General features: G+C 35.5%; 2 protein-coding genes across 4 annotated transcripts in view; one reads left to right on the plus strand and one right to left on the minus strand.

Moving 5' to 3' along the window:
* ero1b (endoplasmic reticulum oxidoreductase 1 beta) overlaps positions 1–13935 on the plus strand; it is a 15998-nt gene extending 2063 nt beyond the window's left edge. The window contains exons 3-17 of the mRNA XM_008419607.1: positions 2319–2438; positions 3589–3672; positions 4041–4082; positions 4897–4979; positions 5955–6028; positions 6384–6504; positions 6986–7032; positions 8578–8589; positions 8676–8702; positions 9388–9480; positions 10246–10492; positions 11473–11542; positions 12054–12140; positions 12839–12972; positions 13057–13935. Of these exons, the coding sequence (XP_008417829.1) occupies positions 2319–2438; positions 3589–3672; positions 4041–4082; positions 4897–4979; positions 5955–6028; positions 6384–6504; positions 6986–7032; positions 8578–8589; positions 8676–8702; positions 9388–9480; positions 10246–10492; positions 11473–11542; positions 12054–12140; positions 12839–12972; positions 13057–13117 (1302 nt within the window). The 3' untranslated portion in view covers positions 13118–13935. The remainder of the gene's footprint in view (positions 1–2318; positions 2439–3588; positions 3673–4040; positions 4083–4896; positions 4980–5954; positions 6029–6383; positions 6505–6985; positions 7033–8577; positions 8590–8675; positions 8703–9387; positions 9481–10245; positions 10493–11472; positions 11543–12053; positions 12141–12838; positions 12973–13056) is intronic.
* Positions 13936–15639: 1704 nt separating this feature from the next.
* The window catches only part of LOC103470916 (perforin-1-like), a 192613-nt gene continuing 189302 nt past the window's right edge, over positions 15640–18950 (minus strand). For 2 of the 3 annotated variants that reach the window (XM_017304978.1, XM_008419635.2), the window contains exons 8-10: positions 17399–17892; positions 17221–17314; positions 15640–16107 (exon numbers count right to left, since the gene is read on the minus strand). In XM_017304978.1, coding sequence (XP_017160467.1) covers positions 15880–16107; positions 17221–17314; positions 17399–17892 — 816 coding nt within the window. In that variant the 3' untranslated portion in view covers positions 15640–15879. The remainder of the gene's footprint in view (positions 16108–17220; positions 17315–17398; positions 17893–18950) is intronic. The other variant, XM_008420391.2, reaches the window with a different exon arrangement.

Below are 18950 nucleotides of genomic sequence, written 5' to 3' on the forward strand. Positions count from 1 at the left end.
TATATATATATATATATATGATTATTTATATTGCCTTAAAACCTATTTTCTAAGGGAAAAACAATGTATATGCATTTTCTGATTTTTGATGTAAACGGAGCAGCAGCAGGACCACACACACACACACACACACATATATATATATATATACACTTTAAAGAGAACTAACTGAAAAATGTTACGCTTTGATTTTGTTCAGGGGTTTATATCTTGATATCTCAGAAGTAAAATATGTTCACAAATTTGGCTGTTTAGAAATGCTTCTGTGTATTTGTGGAAAAATATGTTTCAGTTTTTTAATTATTTATTTATTTGAGGAGCCATTACACATTTTTCATGGTAAACACCTCAAACTTTAAATTTCCGGTACATCTTGTCATAAATCTGAAGATAATTGTGAAACTAATTCAAATGATTCTGTAAAAGTTTTTCTCCGTGCATAAAAAAAAATTGCATTTATATAGAATTAAAACATGGTTTGTCATATTTGTACTAGACCATCTAAGGAGGAACTTTCTTGCTGTTTGATCAGGAAATGCCCTTACATACAATATGTAGCCGATTTCTAGGATATCTTTCATTCACTTCTCAAAAGTACAAAATACAAAAATGTATTTCATCATCTTAGAAATCGTACCACTTCCTTAGACCTTATCGGTTTTTCTCTGTTTCTCTCTTAGTTTCATCACTATAAAAAGACAGCTCTTCTGTGTTTTCTCCACTTAAACCACATGTTGATCACTTCAGGGTTTCTGGAAGTTTCTGTGTGTTGAAACCGAGTTGTTCTTTTCTGCTTTTTAAAACGTGCTCTCTCCGGAAGATAGATTGCCATTTTTTAAGCCGTCATTTGTATTACAAACTGAATTTGACTGCATTTTACTTTAACTAGGATCAAATTGAAATGTTTATGAGGATGAATTTGCATTTTTAATTCTGAATAAAAACTGATGGTTGTTGTAAATTGGTGCCTCTTAAAGAGTTAGGTCAAATGTTATTTTTTTCATTTTACCAGAAGGTATTATTGATGGTTTGGAGAGGCCCAGTCAAAGTCCTGACTTGATAGAGAAATTTGAGTGATGCCATGGCTGCTTTAAGCTCATTCCTAAAGATAAAATATTGAAAACATTCAAAGAATGGTCCATAATTATAAGAAGTGTCTTATCGTTATAATGCTAATAAAGAGACTTACTTCATTATTGGGAAAGATTGCATGATTTGAAACACTGTGCATCCTTGTTGTGAAGCCTCTTCAATCAGAGGCTTCCTAAGCTTTGCTGTTGCACTGACTGCTACAGGACATAACTCCTGATTACAACCATTGGCATCTACAGCAACTCTTTGCAGAAACGTGGATGAAATGAGTTACAACATTTAATTTCCCTCTGGGATTAATAAAGTGTTTGAATTGATTTAATAGAACATTTAACAAAAGTCAAAACGCATTTTTTTTAAAGTTACTTTGTGGTTCAATTAAAATAATTTAAACTTAAGATATTCCAGGGGTTTGAATAATTTACCTGTACAAATAAAATCAATCTTCATAATTTCAGTATTAGATTTTTTTATTTATTTATCCCATATGCAAACATTTTCATCAAGGTATATTTTATTGCATTTTTTTGTTTCTTAAGTTTCAGACAATGTTCTTAGCCTTGTTCTTCTAATCTCCAACAGTGAATCAGGTATTTAAGCATCAATTTGGATGAATCGTTTTCTAGTTTGTTAAATCCCTTGTTGAAACAAAGCAACCTGTTTACCCAGACCTGGGTGTGTTATAGCAGATTTTCATAAGAAAGAAAACTCTGCAACCTTCTCTAAACATTTGCTGGACATCTTAATGTTCTCTGGTTTGTGTTGTAGTTGAGGCTCACCTCAGCGTTAGCATGTTTGATTGAATGGTTTGGGATTTCTTTTAGTTTTTCTGGGCTCCGATAAGAAAACACATTTGTGTGTTGAAAGTATTATTACTGATGGTTCGAACTGGTGGTGGTTTGTGTGTCAAACCTGCTGTTGCAACACAACTCAACTCATATCTCATCCATCTCTTCTCTTGGTAAATCAAATGCTAAAATCTCACAGTTCATTTAGTTGCATGTTATTTCCTAAATATGTCACTTGCTATTGTGTTCCAGTTTATCATTCTCATAGATGTTTGGGGCTTTATGACATGACATTTCATGGGCCTTGATCAACCTACTGTTCTAGGATTTAAAGTTTATTATGAACTTTTCTTAAAAAAAACAATAATACGTTTAGAAAGTAAATAAATCTCCTTGAAGTTTCAGCTAATTTGCCTTGTTTTTTGTGCTCTGCTTTAGCTCACAGGAGTTCTCGATGACTGCTTCTGTGATGTTGAAAGCATTGACGTTTTCAACAACTTCAAGATTTATCCTCGCATCAAGAAACTGGCAGAGAGAGATTACTTCAGATACTACAAGGTAAGCGGATTATAAATCAGAGTAATTTATATTCAGAGCTATAAACATTATCCAGGAGGTAGAAATAAATTTAATCAAGGGAAGGCGTTACATTCGTCACTGGAATAAAAAGTTGTTTCTTTTTTTTAAAGGTTTACGTCCTAAGAGCTTAGAGGTTGTGTTTTGCATTTCCATGGGCTTTGAAATCACATTTGTTTTGTTTTATCACTAATAAAATAGAAGAGAAATATAATTTATTGTCAAAGAGTGAGAAAATCCAGTTGTGATAGCATTAACATAAGTGGGAGCATACTAATTCAAACAAAGGTAAAAGTATGTCTGTCATTCAGGATAAATCGATTAATCAAAGTTTTTGTTTTTCAAGATGCAAGTTTTCAAAAATCTAGTTTTTTCTCGCTAATGCGCTCTTTGGGATTCCATGGTTAAGAGTGAAGCCTATCATCTTACTCGACAAGCGTGTTTTAAAATAATGCAAGAATAATGAGTTTATTGTTACCAGAATAAAGTTGTAATATTGGGAGAATGTAATAATTTTACAAAAACTCCTGCATAAAAAAACAACAAAAAATCAACTGTGTGTTGAGCATCTTTTGAAGTTATACTCTGGTATCTGTTTTACAGATGAGGAAAAAATGTTAACACATCAGCATCAAATTGTTATCAGCAGCAGGACTTTGAAACAATTGAGCAAACGGCTGAATATTAAAAAAAAAAAAAAAGAACCGCAGAGCTGCTGAAGTTAGATCTCAATAACTACAGAAACCTTTTTTCTTCAAAATGACTTTTTTTCTCATCATTTTGAGATGTTCTGGTAAAATTGCATCTTCATTCTGCTACTGTTATGACTGTGTTGTCATAATTAAACAACCAATATTGTAGTCTGGCCCCAATACAAGGGGATGACTGAAATAAAAGCCATTTAAAAAAAATATTTTCTGTCTTTTGTAATTCCATACCAACCTCCATGTTTTTCTTGTTTTTCAAAAAACAAAGAGCCTCCATGTCATTTCTGCACATTGAGTCTGTTTATATATCCAACCAAGCGTCGAGTACTTGTAGAGTTAAGTGAGTCTTGACTTCTATCTGGGAAGCCATCGTGATCACCAGAATGTCTTTTAGACGCAGTGACTCCATGTTTGCTTTTTCCCAGGTGAACCTGAAGCGTCCATGTCCTTTCTGGCCCGATGATGGACATTGCTCCATCAAAGACTGCCATGTGGAGCCCTGCCCAGAGGTCAGAGTTCACCCACACTCGCATCACAGATTCAGTCAGATGAACTGGAAACTTATACCACTATAAGTTATCACTACATGCAATTTTCAGTTGATCTGCTGAAGTTTAGTAATGTTTTTAATTACAAATTTTTCATAATTAGAGTTGGTAAGGGATATATTTTATTAAATTGAGATAAGGGGAAGAATTAATTCTTCTTACTCCTTTTCAAACAAAAAAGTAGAGACAAGCAAATTATTGTGTTCTTGGTTATGTATGCTGATCTTTTCTCATGTTCAGATGGTTGCTTGTTTGGTTTTGTCTTTTGAAATAAATTAATAAATAAAATACAAAATATGGTGCTGACTTTGTTGATGTTGGTTTTGCAGAGTAAAGTTCCTATTGGCATTAAGTCTGGAAATTACAACAAGGTAAGAAAACCTCTTAAAATAAATTTCTAATTACAACCGGGTGCAGAGTTTATCCGTCTGATTCGGCTGTTTTAATTGTAATGAACCACACCGATTCTAGAGAACAAAAAAGCCTGAGGAAACTTTTAGATCGACCCTGATTTTCTTAATTTCATTTAATTTGTTTAACAAAGTCACATCTGCACCTGCGCAAGTTGACAATCGTAACCAACCCCACTGTTGACAACTTAGCAACAGCAACAACAGGTAAGTTGCTAAGTTTTTATAACTTGGCAACAAAGTTGCTAAGTTGTCAACTTTTCAGACAAAAAAAATCAGCACTGGGCAAATTTGAATGTCAGGGTTTTTAAACATCGACAGATTGACGACTGGCTGGAAAACTGCCGTTGGTGACCCCGAATTTCCAGGTTTCTTCTTGTAGGAAGAAATGAAAAAGAAAATGTGAAGTTGCCGTCTTCACTTTCTCTTCTCACAAAACCTAAATCGAGCAAATGAAAGTGTTCATGATGGGCCTCAAAGAAAAGTCATATAAATATTTATAGACTGCTTGTTTCAGCCTTATTATCACAGCTGTTAGTTTTTATAATGGTGGAAAACGATTCATTCTCTAAATTCTTGAAAAGGGGTGGGATATTAAAATTCAAGTCTTGACTGTTTGTCCAGGCAAAACAGCTGAAAGTCAAAAAAATTTTTTTTCTTTTTTTGTGAAATAGAAATTACTCACAGGCTGAAACAGTTTGTGATTACTTAAAGGCGTTGTAATTCTGCTTGTTAGCTCATGCTAAACACATGCTACCACCTTGTGTGTGTCCAGTACTCCCAGGCAGCCAACACAATGTCGGACGAGACTGAGTGTGAGCAGGCCAATAAGCTCGGCGCCATCAACAGCACCCTGAGGTCAGATCACGCACCTTGACCCACCTCTGTTTGCTGCGGGTCAGGGGTCAGACTCCTGCTGGAGATGTACCCCGTTTTCAAAATGCAAAGGGATTTTAGAAGCAGGCTAAACAAGTACCTGCGTCTCCTGGACCCTGATACAGCTAGCGCTCCCTAAAACTGAACAATGACCTTTTTAAGTGTAGCGTTGTGATATTGTTAGTATTACTTCCTTTAACTGATGCCAGATGGCAGTGAGTTTATAGAAAACGGAAATCATCCTCAAACAATAGAAGACTAACAGCTAGTTTCTCATGTCTGCGTCCTTTACAAGCCAATATGGCTGCAACTAGTGATTATTTTAGTTATCGATTAATCTATTCATCTGATTATTCTGATGATTAATAGTATAAATTGGCCACATTCTTCAAATTTTTCACTAAACTACTTAAGTTTTCTATACAATATTGGCAATACATTCAAATATGTAAATAAACAAACCAATTCCATTTTTAAATAAGTAAATTGATATTTCTTATAATACAATAACATGACATTCCTTTAGTAAATTTGAACTGGGTGAAGCTAAAAACAATTCAACTTGAGGAGTTTCGTGTAAAACATATTTACAATGGGTTTTTTTTTCTCATCATAAATGCAAAATGTAAATATATTTTGTACAGTTTGGACTTAATTACTGCTCTGAGTATATATTTTTCCCAGCAAATTGCCTTTTTTAAGTCTGTATAGTTCAGTTAGCAATTTCAATAATTGATTCATCAAGAGTAATGTGATTAATCATTCAGCCCTAATGGGGATATTGGGTAACCTACTTTAAATGTTCCAACATGTTTCGGGTTCAGCTCTGATCTTAATGACGTTCGGCTCATCAAAGCGTCTCGTTTCTGTTTTCACTGGTTGAACATTTGGGATCTTTAATGATCGATGCATTCACTTGTTCTCTTTTCATTCATTTTAAGTTTTTCTTTGTTACAGTAACCAGAGCAAAGAGGCCTTCGCTGATTGGGCGAGACACGATGATGCTCAGGATCACTTTTGTGAGCTAGACGGTAAAATCCTTCTTATTCTCACCTATGATTTAATGAAGATATTAATAAATAATTTCTGACATATTCTGTCTCTCATCACTAAGATGTTCAGCAAACAGAAATAATTCTGTTGACGCTAATATGTGTAATATATGTGTCTAATATGAAATCTGCAAAAGATATGAAAAAGCTGAAATAAACAAAAGTAGTTGAGGAATATGACTATATTTTAAAGTTTGAATGCCATTTCTAGCTGAAAGTATGTGGAAGTAGTTAGCTGTGAAAGGGCGTAATGTTTGTAGCAAAAAAGTCTTTATTGGTGGGAGAAATAAGAACCACAAAACATTTATATATTACTATGTATGGATTATTTCAGATGAAACCTCTCCAGATGCAGAGTATGTGGATCTGCTGCTGAATCCAGAGCGATACACCGGCTATAAAGGGGCTTCTGCATGGAGGGTTTGGAACAGCATCTATGAGGAAAACTGCTTCAAGTGAGACCAGTCAAACATTAGCGCCGTCACATTTCATTCAGGGTTCATGCTGAATTTTAGCTTCAGAAAACAAATCTGCTAGATCAGGGGTCTGAAAACTTTACAATCCCAAGAGCTATTTTTGCTATTTGCTTAGAGCCACAAACGTAACAAGACTTTAAAACCAAATGACTTGTTTTTATAACGCATAACATATGAAACCTGCTTAGATTTTAAAATTACAGAGCAAAAATTACAATTTTGTTCCCAAATTTAAGACATTTCTTTCAATGTAGTTTGCATCCTAGTGCATCCAAAAAAAATGGGTGCACAATAAATGCAATTTTCTGGTGGCAATGTTACATTTTAAAATATTGCTCAGTTATTAAACAAGTTAAGAGCCACAGGGGTGCATCTAAAGTGAGCTTGATGTTTGACAACAAAACAAGGTTTTTCTCATTTGTCTGTGTGTGTTTAATAAATGTTTGCTTTTCTGTGGCAGACCCAGATCAGTGTACCGACCTCTGAACCCTTTGGCTCCCAGTAGAGGTAAGTCAAGTCTAAGGGTTTGTAGTGGAAGGCAAAACCCCCAAAAAACTAGGAAACTGGGTTTAAAATCACCTGATGGACACGGGCAGAACATTCAATAAAAAAAAGAAAAAGAAAGAACCAACTTATTTTGTTGATTCATGAAGTCAAACTCAGTTACATGAATGGACAAAAACAAAAACATGCTAGGTCACATTCAGGCTGAAGTGCCTGGATAGTGGTGATGGTGCAGGATGAAGTGTAAACCTGCATCATCTGATTAACTGTTGAATTGTATTGAAACTGCAAGGGACCCTGCAGGGGGCCTGTAACGTCAGAACCAGTCGCTCAAAGGACTCCATGACCACAGCCAACCGTGTGGCGGGTCTGGAGTAATTCAGTCCTGTAACGGAGCGCTTTGTGGGGACCAGGATGTTGATGGAGCGTTTGAGACAGGAAGGAATCTCACACAGCGTCAGAGATTGGTTAACGTTGGTCTTTCTTAAAACTCTAAAACAAAAACAAAAACCAAGAAAACAAGAAGAGTGGATGCAAACTAAAAACCAGTTTAATGAAACGCTGCCAGGTCCATAAAGAGCAAACATACAATTTAAAGATTAAAGTGACACTAAGAGAGATTCAGTAATATCATGAAGGACCCATTAGAAAGAAAACTAAACAATAATAATGTCCAACACAACTTTTGTTTTTATTTGTAACCAGATGCACCGAGTAGTAAATGGTTACGCATCACAACTGTTCAAAAATAAAAGTAAAAGAAAATGTGAGCAAAAATCCTTCCAGCTGCACAGAATTCAGAACCAAAGAGAATAACTGTCCAAAGCTAAAAAAAAAAATGTCTAGAAAATTATTAGAACTAATGTAACAGAGCTGCTCTTACATTCTGCCACCATGAGCAGCACAAAAATAATATTTAGCTTTTTACTTGATTTAGAGAAAAGTCCAGTTCAGCACCATGGACAGCACAGAAACCATGTTCATTTGAGACTGGAGCAGAATCTCTAGCCTTATGAATACTGAAAATTGGTGGTCATTTTAACAAATTTAGAGCTGCCTTTACTGAGGAAACATATTGTGTTCAACATAAACAGAAAATCAGCACACATATCAGATGTTCAGAGTTATTCAGTGACTTCCAATTTCCCTGTTCTGGTCAGAGACAAGTAAAAAAAACACTTCAGCAGGAAAACCAGCAGGGGGCAGCAGTGGGTAAAATCAAAGATCTCAGTGAGAGTAATGCATAAGAGTCAGCCCAGGGTTTATAATTTGTTTATACTGGGGTTTTGATTAAAGGTGATTAAAATTAGATTTTATTATTTGACAAATTGTATTTAGTAACAGTATGCATACAAGAGTTAGGGATGGTAGTTGGATTGGACTGAAAAATCCCAGTAGTTTGTTCGTACATTAGTAATCTAATGTACGTTTTGACATGAATGCATCATGGGGGTAAAACAGCCACCACAAAACAAAACACTCCTCATTAAATTTTATTATTTTAATGAAATTAATGTAAATTTCTTTTCTTTATTGCTCTGTTTTCAGGAGACGATGATGGTGAGTGAAACAACTGGCTGCACAAGACGTCATTTTTAATTGTGAACTCAGATTAAGCATCTTTTCTTCTGTTTCGGATGCCACAGGGGAAGGCTTTTACAAGTGGCTGGAAGGTGAGTTCATTTAATTCTAGTATTTTTATTTGATTCACATTGCCACATTTTAATTTTGCTAGAGTAATTTTATTCTTATTTGAGTAAAATATCTGGATTCTCTTCACCGAAAGAAGGACAATCATCACACACACCTGCAGTTTTTGTTAAAGTTTTGTAAATTTTATATTGAAAGAAACAGATTTGGAAACATTTTTATTTTGCTTGGTTTTGTAATTATGTTATCTATATGAATTATTTTAATTTTGATCTTTAAAATACCCAAATTTCCACATAACTTTAAATTTTGATGTATTTTATTATGTAATTTTTGAATGTTAAGTGTTTTGGTCAGTTACCTTTTACCAAATATTTTTTTACTTTTACTTGAGTAATTTCTTGGATGGCGACTTTTAACTTTTGCTAGAATAAAGATAGATTGAAGTGGTTCTACTTTTACTGGAGTACAATTTTTAGCTGCCAACTTCTGCCAAAAGCTAACAGTCATGTCCCTGAGAGCATTTTCCATGAGTCACTTCATCAATCTGGAAGCTAAAAAGATTCACAATCACATTTCTGCTATGATCATTTATAACGCAGTAGGCAGAGAGAAGCTAATTTAGATGGTCAGTTGGTTTGAATTTAATCCCACATAGTTTTGGTGTTTGCAGTTTGATGAAACTTAACAAGCGCTCTTTCTGTCCAGGCTTGTGTTTGGAAAAAAGAGTTTTCTACCGACTTATCTCGGGCCTCCACAGCAGCATCAACATCCACCTGTGTGCAGAGTTCTTGCTGGACGGTATGAACATAGACACACTCTAAAACACTAAATCCAGTCATAATCCACAACATTCACAATCATTTATTTCCCTCTTTTTGTTTCCCAAGAATAGACTTTCTTAGCAGATTCATGTTATGAATGCCAACTAATTATATGGGGCATGGTTATAATAGTTTTGGATTTTTCATTGTGGTTTATCTTTATTTTGTTGTGAGTTTTTGTGTAATTCAGTTATTACACTCTACTGTGATTGCTAGTTTTTAGTAGTTAAATATAGTTTAGTTTTAGTTTAGGTGCAGAATTCTTGAAGGTCAAAATATTGTATTGTGATTATGTTTCTATCGATTGGTTAATGAACACTCAACAGAAGACACCGTTTTAAAAAAAGTCTAGTCAGTTATTGTCGAACGATAACCAACTGGTGTTTACTCTCAAATTTTGTTGTCGCCATTTTGCACACTAGCATAAATGTTGCCAGGAGGATTATGGGATGCCGTAAAGTTTACAGTTGACGTAAACTGCTTGTGTGGGGAAAAAAATCTGTTTCACATCAGTTCGAAAGCTAATAAATTGATTGATAAACACAAAACAGAAGAATATTATGTCTGTAATTTCAGTAAGTTTTAGTTTTATAAACATGTTATAGTTCCAATTAGTTGTAGTTTTTCCCCCTAAATTATTTCAGTTAATGAAATGTTTTCTCCATTTCATTTTTTGTTATTTCGTTAGTTTTGGTTAAGTATAATAATCTTGAAATGGAGGGGTTTCTGTCTGTGATGTCAGAGGGCTGGGGCCGCCCGGCGTGGGGCCCAAACATCCAGGAGTTTCGCCGCCGCTTCGACACGGCGGAGACGAAGGGCGAGGGCACGAGGCGGCTGAAGAACCTCTACTTCCTGTACCTCATAGAGCTGCGCGCTCTCTCCAAGGTGGCGCCATACTTTGAGCGAGCGATCGTCAACCTGTACACTGGAAGCTCTGAGGAGGACGGAGAAACCAAAGAGCTGCTGCTGCAGATTTTTAATGAGATCAAGTAAGAAATCGCCACAGACTTTCCACTAGCTTTGATACCAACGTGCATTATTTGTGGAATCTCATGCAGACGTGCTGGTAATTATTGGCATAAGGCTGCTAATTTTCTCAACTTGCATCCTCTTTAGAAGCTGCAGATTAGGGCTGAAATGATTAATTGTGATGAATCAGCTAAACTGGAGCAGATAAACTATAAAAAAATATAATTTGTTGATAGAACACCACCATCAAAGCTGTAGTAAGCTGAACATGTATAAAAAATTTTGACATCTTGCATTTAAGATAAAAAGTTTTTTCTGTGAATATGTTCTACACAAAATACCTCAAGTGACCTAGTTTTAGCTTCACACGGTCCAATTTCCTTTAAAAAATACTATTAGGCACCTTTTGCTATCCAATTATTAATCCATTAGTCTAAAAAAATATTTCCAAATCAGCTCTACACTGTGTTGATGTTATGTCGAGCAGAAATGGCTGATCTTTTTAGCTGCAAATGTGTCCTTTGTTACAAACGCTACATCACTGCATTTTAAGTAATAAAATGTTTATTTTCTTACTTAGAAGGAATAATTTTTTTATGAATCTATTTTTAGAGCTGTATAAAAAGGGCTAAATGAGAAATTTTATTGTTCAATTTTTATAATCTACAGATTATCCAACTGTCAGAATAATCCATAGATTAATCAATAACTAAAATAATTGGTGTTGCTTTAGATCAGGGGTCACCAACTCCAGTCCTCAAGGGCTACCATCCTGCAACTTTTAGATTCACCTCTGCTCCAAAATGTCTGAATTTCCTCACCAGCATTCATTCCTCTCTGCAATATCCTGGACATGAGCAGTTTATTTGATCCAGGTGTGTTTGAGCAGAGACGCATCTAAAAGTTGCAGGACGGTAGCCCCTCGAGGACTGGAGTTGGTGACCCCTGCTTTAGATATTGGGAGCCTGTTTTTACATGTGTTGGTTTTTTTCTCTTCCAGAAGTTTCCCAATGCACTTTGATGAAAAGTCCATGTTTGCCGGACACAAAATAGAGGCCAAGACTTTAAAGGTGAGACTTAACGCTGCATTAATTATAGAAGTAAATAAGTTTGCATGTTTGTTAGTCGTAAATTTGGTTTGAAAAGCAACTTCAGTTGTGATGAGTCAAGAGAATAGCAACTCTCCTTGCCAGAGAATAACGCTAAAAGTCCTTTATCCTGACGGTAGTGGGCCATGACGGTCGACCTGGGCAGGCAGCTACAATCCCCCAGGAAGATCTTAGTCGTAACGGGATTATGTTTGATAGTTCAGAGGAGCAAAAGGCAGCTCCATTCATAACCCCCTTCACCCTCCATATGTAATGTTCTTGAGAAGTGACTTAACCCAGACTTGCCTGCAGAGTTTTGCATCTTTATGTGATCATGTGAGCATTGTGAGGTCGTCTAGGTGAACAATACTTTTTTTAAAAGTCATGTTGAACGGTTGATGTGAGTAGAAAATGACAATATAAGTAAATTTACCAATAAATCCAGCTTAATAAATTAACTCTGAACATCCGTGCCTCCTTTTCTGTCATTCAGGAGGAATTCCGGCTCCATTTCAAAAACATTTCCCGGATTATGGACTGCGTGGGCTGCAGTAAGTGTCGGCTCTGGGGAAAGCTGCAGGTCAGTCTCTCTCTCTCTACTCATTACGTTGTTGCTAGGTAACAAATAAGTGAGTGAGTTGATGCCACCAGAGAGGTTGTGAAGCTAAAGCCTTTCCTCTGCCTACATCCCCCAGAATGCTGTGCGGTTCTGGATCAGAGTTCAGTAAAATTCTATCGGACGTATTTTCTATTCATATTGATCACGTGTGTATAGTATGACGGACTATTAAGGCCAGGGTAAAAGAAATAAATTAATAAATTTACATTTTGTTGTTGGAGAATAAAGTCAAAAGTATTTTCAGAATAAACTCATAACATTGTGAGAATAAAGTCAAAGTAATACATGACTAAAGTCGTAGTAATATGAGCATAAATTCAAAAATATCATGTAATAGTATGACTTATTTCCCGTTTTTATTTATTTATTTTTTAGCCTGGCCCTAATACTCCATTGTGGTATTGATTTTATTGTTTAATCATCCAGCCCGAGTGTAAAGTATTATAAAGGTTTTCAGTTGAAACATTTATTATGCTCTTTATGTTCTGCTGTGAATATTGGTTCATGTGGTTGGAACGTCTTTTATTTTTCACTTTTAAGTTTTCTGGAGTTTAGGTTGTAGAAACAAGTTGCCTTGGTGATACCTCAATAATCTTCTTCTAATCTGTGTAAAAAGTTTTTCTTTTCTGCCAACTTAACCAGCTTTCTGTTGCGTGCAGACTCAGGGTCTGGGCACGGCTCTGAAGATCCTCTTCTCTGAAAAGGAGATCCAGAGCTTATCAGAACACAACCCGTCGAAGGGCTTCCAGCTCAGTCGGCAGGAAATAGTGGCTTTAATGAACGCCTTCGGCAGGTAGGTTCCCACAGCAACCGTTGCTGTGTAAGCTAAACGGTCCAGTTGGAGCATGCTCAGTGTAATCTTTCTTTGCTGTCACAGGTTGTCCACCAGTATATGTCAGCTGCACAACTTCCGCCTGATGTTGAAGGAGAAGAGGTAACAGAGGAAGACGCTCCGGCCCAGATGACGATGATGATGGGAGTCACCTCGGCAACGTTTTCCCAAAATCAAAACATAAATTTTTTTTTTCATCCTGCTAAACCTTGACTTTGATTTTTGCTGTTGAGCTTTTCAGGTTTTTTCTTTTTTTTCTCTCCCCAAAACCCTCGGATGGATCGTTGTGACATTTGTTGCTTCGCAGGATGAATTTCCTCTCCTGTTCCTGCAGATGTCTGAGGACAAGATGGACGCCCCCACCCACATACTGCTTATTGCACTTCATGTTTGAGTTCCTCCTCACATGAATCAGCTGAAGTCTGCTGACTTTTACCAAATTCGGACGCCTGATTTAATGGGCCCCAACAAAGCTTTGTGCTCTTACAGTAGCGTGTGTTTATGCCACAGCTTGGACGAAATTCTCTGCTGGATGTTTCCACTTCTTATGCTTCTGTTTGGTAGCTTCCTGCAACTTCCTTTCCTCCTAAAGCCTCAGCTGCTGAATTTGAAAATTAGGGCGAGGTAGTCCTCTGGCTCCCATTTATGCTAATGTTTTGCAGCTTGTATCGTATCAGATCACGATGAACATGACGGCTTGACGGCAGGGCTGGGCAATGAATCAAATGTTTGAGTTTCTTTTAGGTTTCATATTTCAGTCATATTACCATGCAGAGTCTTGCTTGACTTACAGCTTTGATATCTTTTGGGTTTTGAATTCAGAACAAATCTATGTCAAAGTATTTGGGTCAGTTTTTTTATTATTTATGAGAATAAAGCCATAATATTACAAGAATAAAGTCATATGACAATATAGTCGTAATACTATGAGAATAAAGTTATAATTCTATGAAAACTCCAACACAAAAAATAAAAGGGGAAGTGATTTGATACAAATTTTACTTGATTTTTTAACATGTTAGCATGAAATTACAAGTAGCAAGACTGAATCGATCGTGTTAACATTAGGTCTTGATAACTTTAAGCTTTTTTTACAATGGTGTATTGAGCCATGGTAGGGAGAAAAAAACCAATTGCATTTCCACCGAAAAAATTTTTTTGATTAATCTCAGAAATGTTCTTTCTTCTAATTTTCTAATTTAATTTTTGACTTTTGGACTTTTTTCCTAGAAGATTTCTGAGATTATTTTCAGAAATTCTGAGTTTTTGGTGGAATACTTGTTTTCTATCTTTAGTCACCTTGATGCACTGTTTTATTTTTTCACATTAAAACAACTTTTTTTCCTAGTAAAATTGCAGATTCTTCTAATATTTCAACAATATTCTCAATGAAACAAAATCTTTGTAGCCTGGCCCTAACACTCTGTCATGCAATTGATTGATATAAAAGCCACTTTTTGAAATTATTTTCTCTCATTTCTAAATTTTTTTTTTGTTTTTTTTGTTTTGTTTTTTTTACAAAAGAGCAAGAAGAAACAAATGGATTAACATGGGATCTAGTACAAATTTTTTTTTATTTTTAAGCTTCATCGCCCAGCCCTACTGGAGGGTCAGAGAAATTTTCACTCATTTACCATCAGTCAACTCTATATTCTGTTTTTTTTAACCCAATTTAAGCCTCTTGGACTCCTATAGCTGCTTTGGCTTCACATATTCAGAGCGAGGTTGTTACAGTGGACTCCGTCATTATTTAATTATTTTGGCTTCTGCAGAATATCCCAAAGTTTATGCTACAGAAGTTGAACTTGAAGAGCTACTTTATGCACGTTGTCTATTTTTTGAATTACTTGCAGCAGACTGTTTGACTTTAGATCAGTTTTGAACATTTAAGGACAGTTATTTTACAGATGATATAGGACACAAGTGACATAGGAGCAAACAGCGAGAGAAGCTGGATGTTTTTAAGAATAAAGATCTGTTTCCTCAAAGGTAGAACTGAGAGGACTGGAAGCTGCTGTGGTTTGTGCTGCCTATTCCAAAGACTTAGAGAGATGGAGATACAGTTATCCTACTAATTTATTTAGTAAAAAATGCATTCCAATATAACAGATTTGAAAGAAACTTCAAACAAGCAATCCTAATGTGCAGTGTTAGGTCAACGAATAGCAGGAAAACCTTTTTGCTTTTCTAGATTGTCACAAGCCAGAAGGGAAAGATGATTTTCTTCCTTTCTTCCAAAAGGATTAAGGTCAAGGTCTTCTAAAGGAAAACTGTGAAACTGTGGTGCCTGGACCTTTTATGTAATAATAATAAAAACAACATTGAACATTCTGGCTCATGAGAAGTCTTCACTGTTTCAAACAAGACTACATGTTGAAGGATCATTTCAATTAAATTTAATCAGCACCTCTTGATTTTAACCATAAAACTGTAAGGAAACGATGATCAGGTTGAAAAATATGTCCCCTGGTTCTCCGCTTTGCTGCATACAGAAGGTCTTGACCAAATAGTTTTGTGACACGTCCTGTAACGTAACTACGTCTCTCTCTCTTTTATAGTAACACACATAAGACATAATTCATACAACTAATACAAGATTTATCAAAAATATACAAAGTCAACAACTTGTAGCAATTTCAAAAATGTTATTGTCATTTAATGGAACACAATTTCTGGTTGCATATATTAAAACATAGCTATTTCTTGTGATTAAATGTTACACAGAATCTTGAATTTTTCATTGTATGATAAATACACATTTAGCTAGGTCTTTAACAAAACTAAACGATTAAGAATAAATTGTTAGTTTCTACCAGATTTAGTGAGTTAATGTTATGTGAAGAAATGAAATGCTTTCATTCCCAAAACTCACCAATCATCTGTCTCTAAAGGAGATGGTTTATAATGGCTGCACTTTTCTCCAGTCAGATACGGGTCACAGGTCAGCATGTATTTAACCTCAACGTTTCCATACTGTCCTTTGCACGTGAAAGTGTGACTGCCAGGGATCAGGTACTTCTCGCACCGTATTAGAAGGTCGTCGGATTTCCAGTCTTTATCCCAAACCTCAATCTTCAATTCCAGGCTTGTGTCAACCTTCAATAGAAAATTTGAATGGAGGATCATTCAGTTGCATATTTTCTCATTCAAAGTCAAATTATTTAGCTGATATAGAAAATAAAACTGTTTTCTACGCATCTCAAAAGTTGATAAATGCAATGTAATGTTAGCCAAAACACAACAGCACAAGATATGAAATACATCAGCCAGGCTGTGTCTGTTTACACAATATATGTTTAAAGTGGTTTCTATTCAAATATTTTCAGATTTTTTTTCTATTTTTACTTTTATTTGTACTCGATCATAAACACCATGATTAGCATGGTCTATTCAAGTAAAACCAAATTCTTTTTCATGCAGGTGCTGACCCAGTATCCCAAAACATAAAGAGTCTACAGCCTGGCTTGGATCTACAGATGGAGTTGATTCTCCATTCCCCAAGCTTGCCTACACAATATGCTGTTTGTCTGCATTACATATCATTGTATACTTTGATTTATCTTATTTGATTTGATTGATTTATTTCAACCAGGTTTTTAAAAAACAAAAAATAAGCAATCAGTAGGACAGAGAAAACAATTGGACAAAAAGTTTTTACTTTGATATTCAAGGTTCAATTTGCACATTTGTTGTTTGGTCAGCCAAGTTTTTATGCTCATGATTGATTTGTAAAAGCAATAAGAGAGGATCAGCACTTCCTGACTCATCAACAGGTTAAGCAGAGCAGTGAGTGTGGGAGCCGCATGTCCACAGACACCCAGGTTGGTTCTGAGAGAACCGAAACAAGAACGAGTCGAGCCTAAAGGGAGGTTCTCTTTTCTTGTTATTGTGGCTGCTGTCTGATGCAAGTAACAAGTTGAAGGACAGATTAGTTCATGATCAATAATTTAACATCATCTAGCTGAAATGGAAACTACAACACATTTCTGATATTAAATCATATTTGACCCAATATGAAATGTTTGCTAACAAATAGTTTTGGTGGCACCAAAGAATAAATTCTCCACACTGCTGGTAAATTAATGTTTATTTTTGCAAAAATAGATGCTGGTATTAACTCTATAAATTCTGCTGCATCAGCAGCGTAAATGGATCAGTTTGTCTGTTGTTGAGCTTTTCAGCTAATCTGTGATGACAACATTTACTGACCTTGCCCAAATTAAACTCAGCGTCCCACTGAGGATTATTGGACTCGATGATTTTGGTACTGTGTTGTGTGGAACCATAGTACATCTTGACATAGCTGTGAACAAAAGAGGAGCCATTTAAATGGTGTGCTCATCAGGTTACATACGATCTTTGTTTTTTTAACTTTGCATCAACCCACCCATCAGTTTGTCCAGTATCTCCGTTTAGATCCCAGCCTCGAACAATGGTCACTGATAGAGTTCCCCATGAGGCGTGCAGAGGGCAGCAGTTAGATGCCACATTAGGGGTTTTGCCCTCACAGTGTGGTTCTTTGGGTGATTTCTTCACAGCATTGTCCTTCAAATACTGCTCAACAGCATCTTTCACTGCTGCCTTTTGAAGTTCGTTTGGCACGAGCTCATAGAGAGGTCGAAGGGAGTGTGAAACAACATCTGGATATTCTTTCAGGCTCTTTAGCCAGTTCATGTAGTCTATGGAATCATTTTGGAAAATTGAAAACTCCCCCAACCAACCATTTCCTCCTGACACTTCTGTGAAGTTTTGGTGGAGACCAGAGCTGAAGTTAGTGGCGGAGTCCAGGTTTTTTAGGACACGAATGCAAGACTTCTTGACCCTGGAGAGTTGCATCTTCCCCAAGCCAACAGCTATACCCATAGATAAACAGGTGTGGATCTGGGTGAAAGAACAGCAGAAATTTTTTTTTTTAATCTGCATTACACCAGATATTTACTTAAAGAGCCAGACACAAGCAGAGAAGAATATGTTTTTGTAGAAATTCTTGGAAATTAAAATGGACAAAAAAAAAAATCACATCTAGAAATACTTAAAGTAGGTTGTTGGAAGTTATGAACTTCATATTTATGAAGCTTAATGTATTTAGTAATAATAACAGTGGTAATGAAAGTAGTTTTAAATTATTGCCGGTACTATGACGAAAATCATCTGTGCCTCATTGTGCGAACCAAAACAAATAAAAACATTAATATTTTACTGTTGCGTACCTGTATGGATAACACAGAAATTAGAAACACTTCACAATGTGAAAAATATATATATTCTGCCATACAGGGTGGAAAGTAATTAGTTACATTTACATCTATTGATGTAATTACAATTTGTATAATTTGTCCTTTAAATTGTTTACAAAACCTGAACTTTACTTTCATTTGAATTTGTTTTGATTAATGTTRCTCACTTACATTTGAMGTCATATCCATTAATGAGTAAAAATAAAAMATAAGAAAACACCAGAAAAAAACGACACTGATCTTTTGGCTGTGTTTATATTAACATCTTATGGTGATGAAAGAGGGAAAACCCATCAAGTGTAGTTCAAGTTAACTTCTGAGAAAAATAAAAGCCCTCGCTGAATTTAATGCATCAGTTTAAATATAAGTGTATATACTTATATAAGTATATATACTTATATTTAAACTGATAACCCATTAAAATTTAGTATACTAAAGTATACTTTTTTTTCACCTGGGTAGCCACCAGCTTTAACATAAATTGTGATTATAATTTGTACTGACTAAATTTGAAAACATAAAATCAGGTGCTTAATTTGGAGATGGTTGTTTAAGATTATTAGGTAGGAGGGACCAACAGCAGCTGACATAAAATGTTGGAAAATAATGTCCTATTATAAATACACATATTTTGTGTTGCTTTTTCATTTATAAATGTGCTCATTTGCATTATAGCATGACAGAAACATGTTTTGATTTTGT

Source organism: Poecilia reticulata, linkage group LG1 (assembly GCF_000633615.1).
Source record: "Poecilia reticulata strain Guanapo linkage group LG1, Guppy_female_1.0+MT, whole genome shotgun sequence".
In the NCBI taxonomy this organism is placed as follows: Eukaryota; Metazoa; Chordata; class Actinopteri; order Cyprinodontiformes; family Poeciliidae; genus Poecilia; species Poecilia reticulata.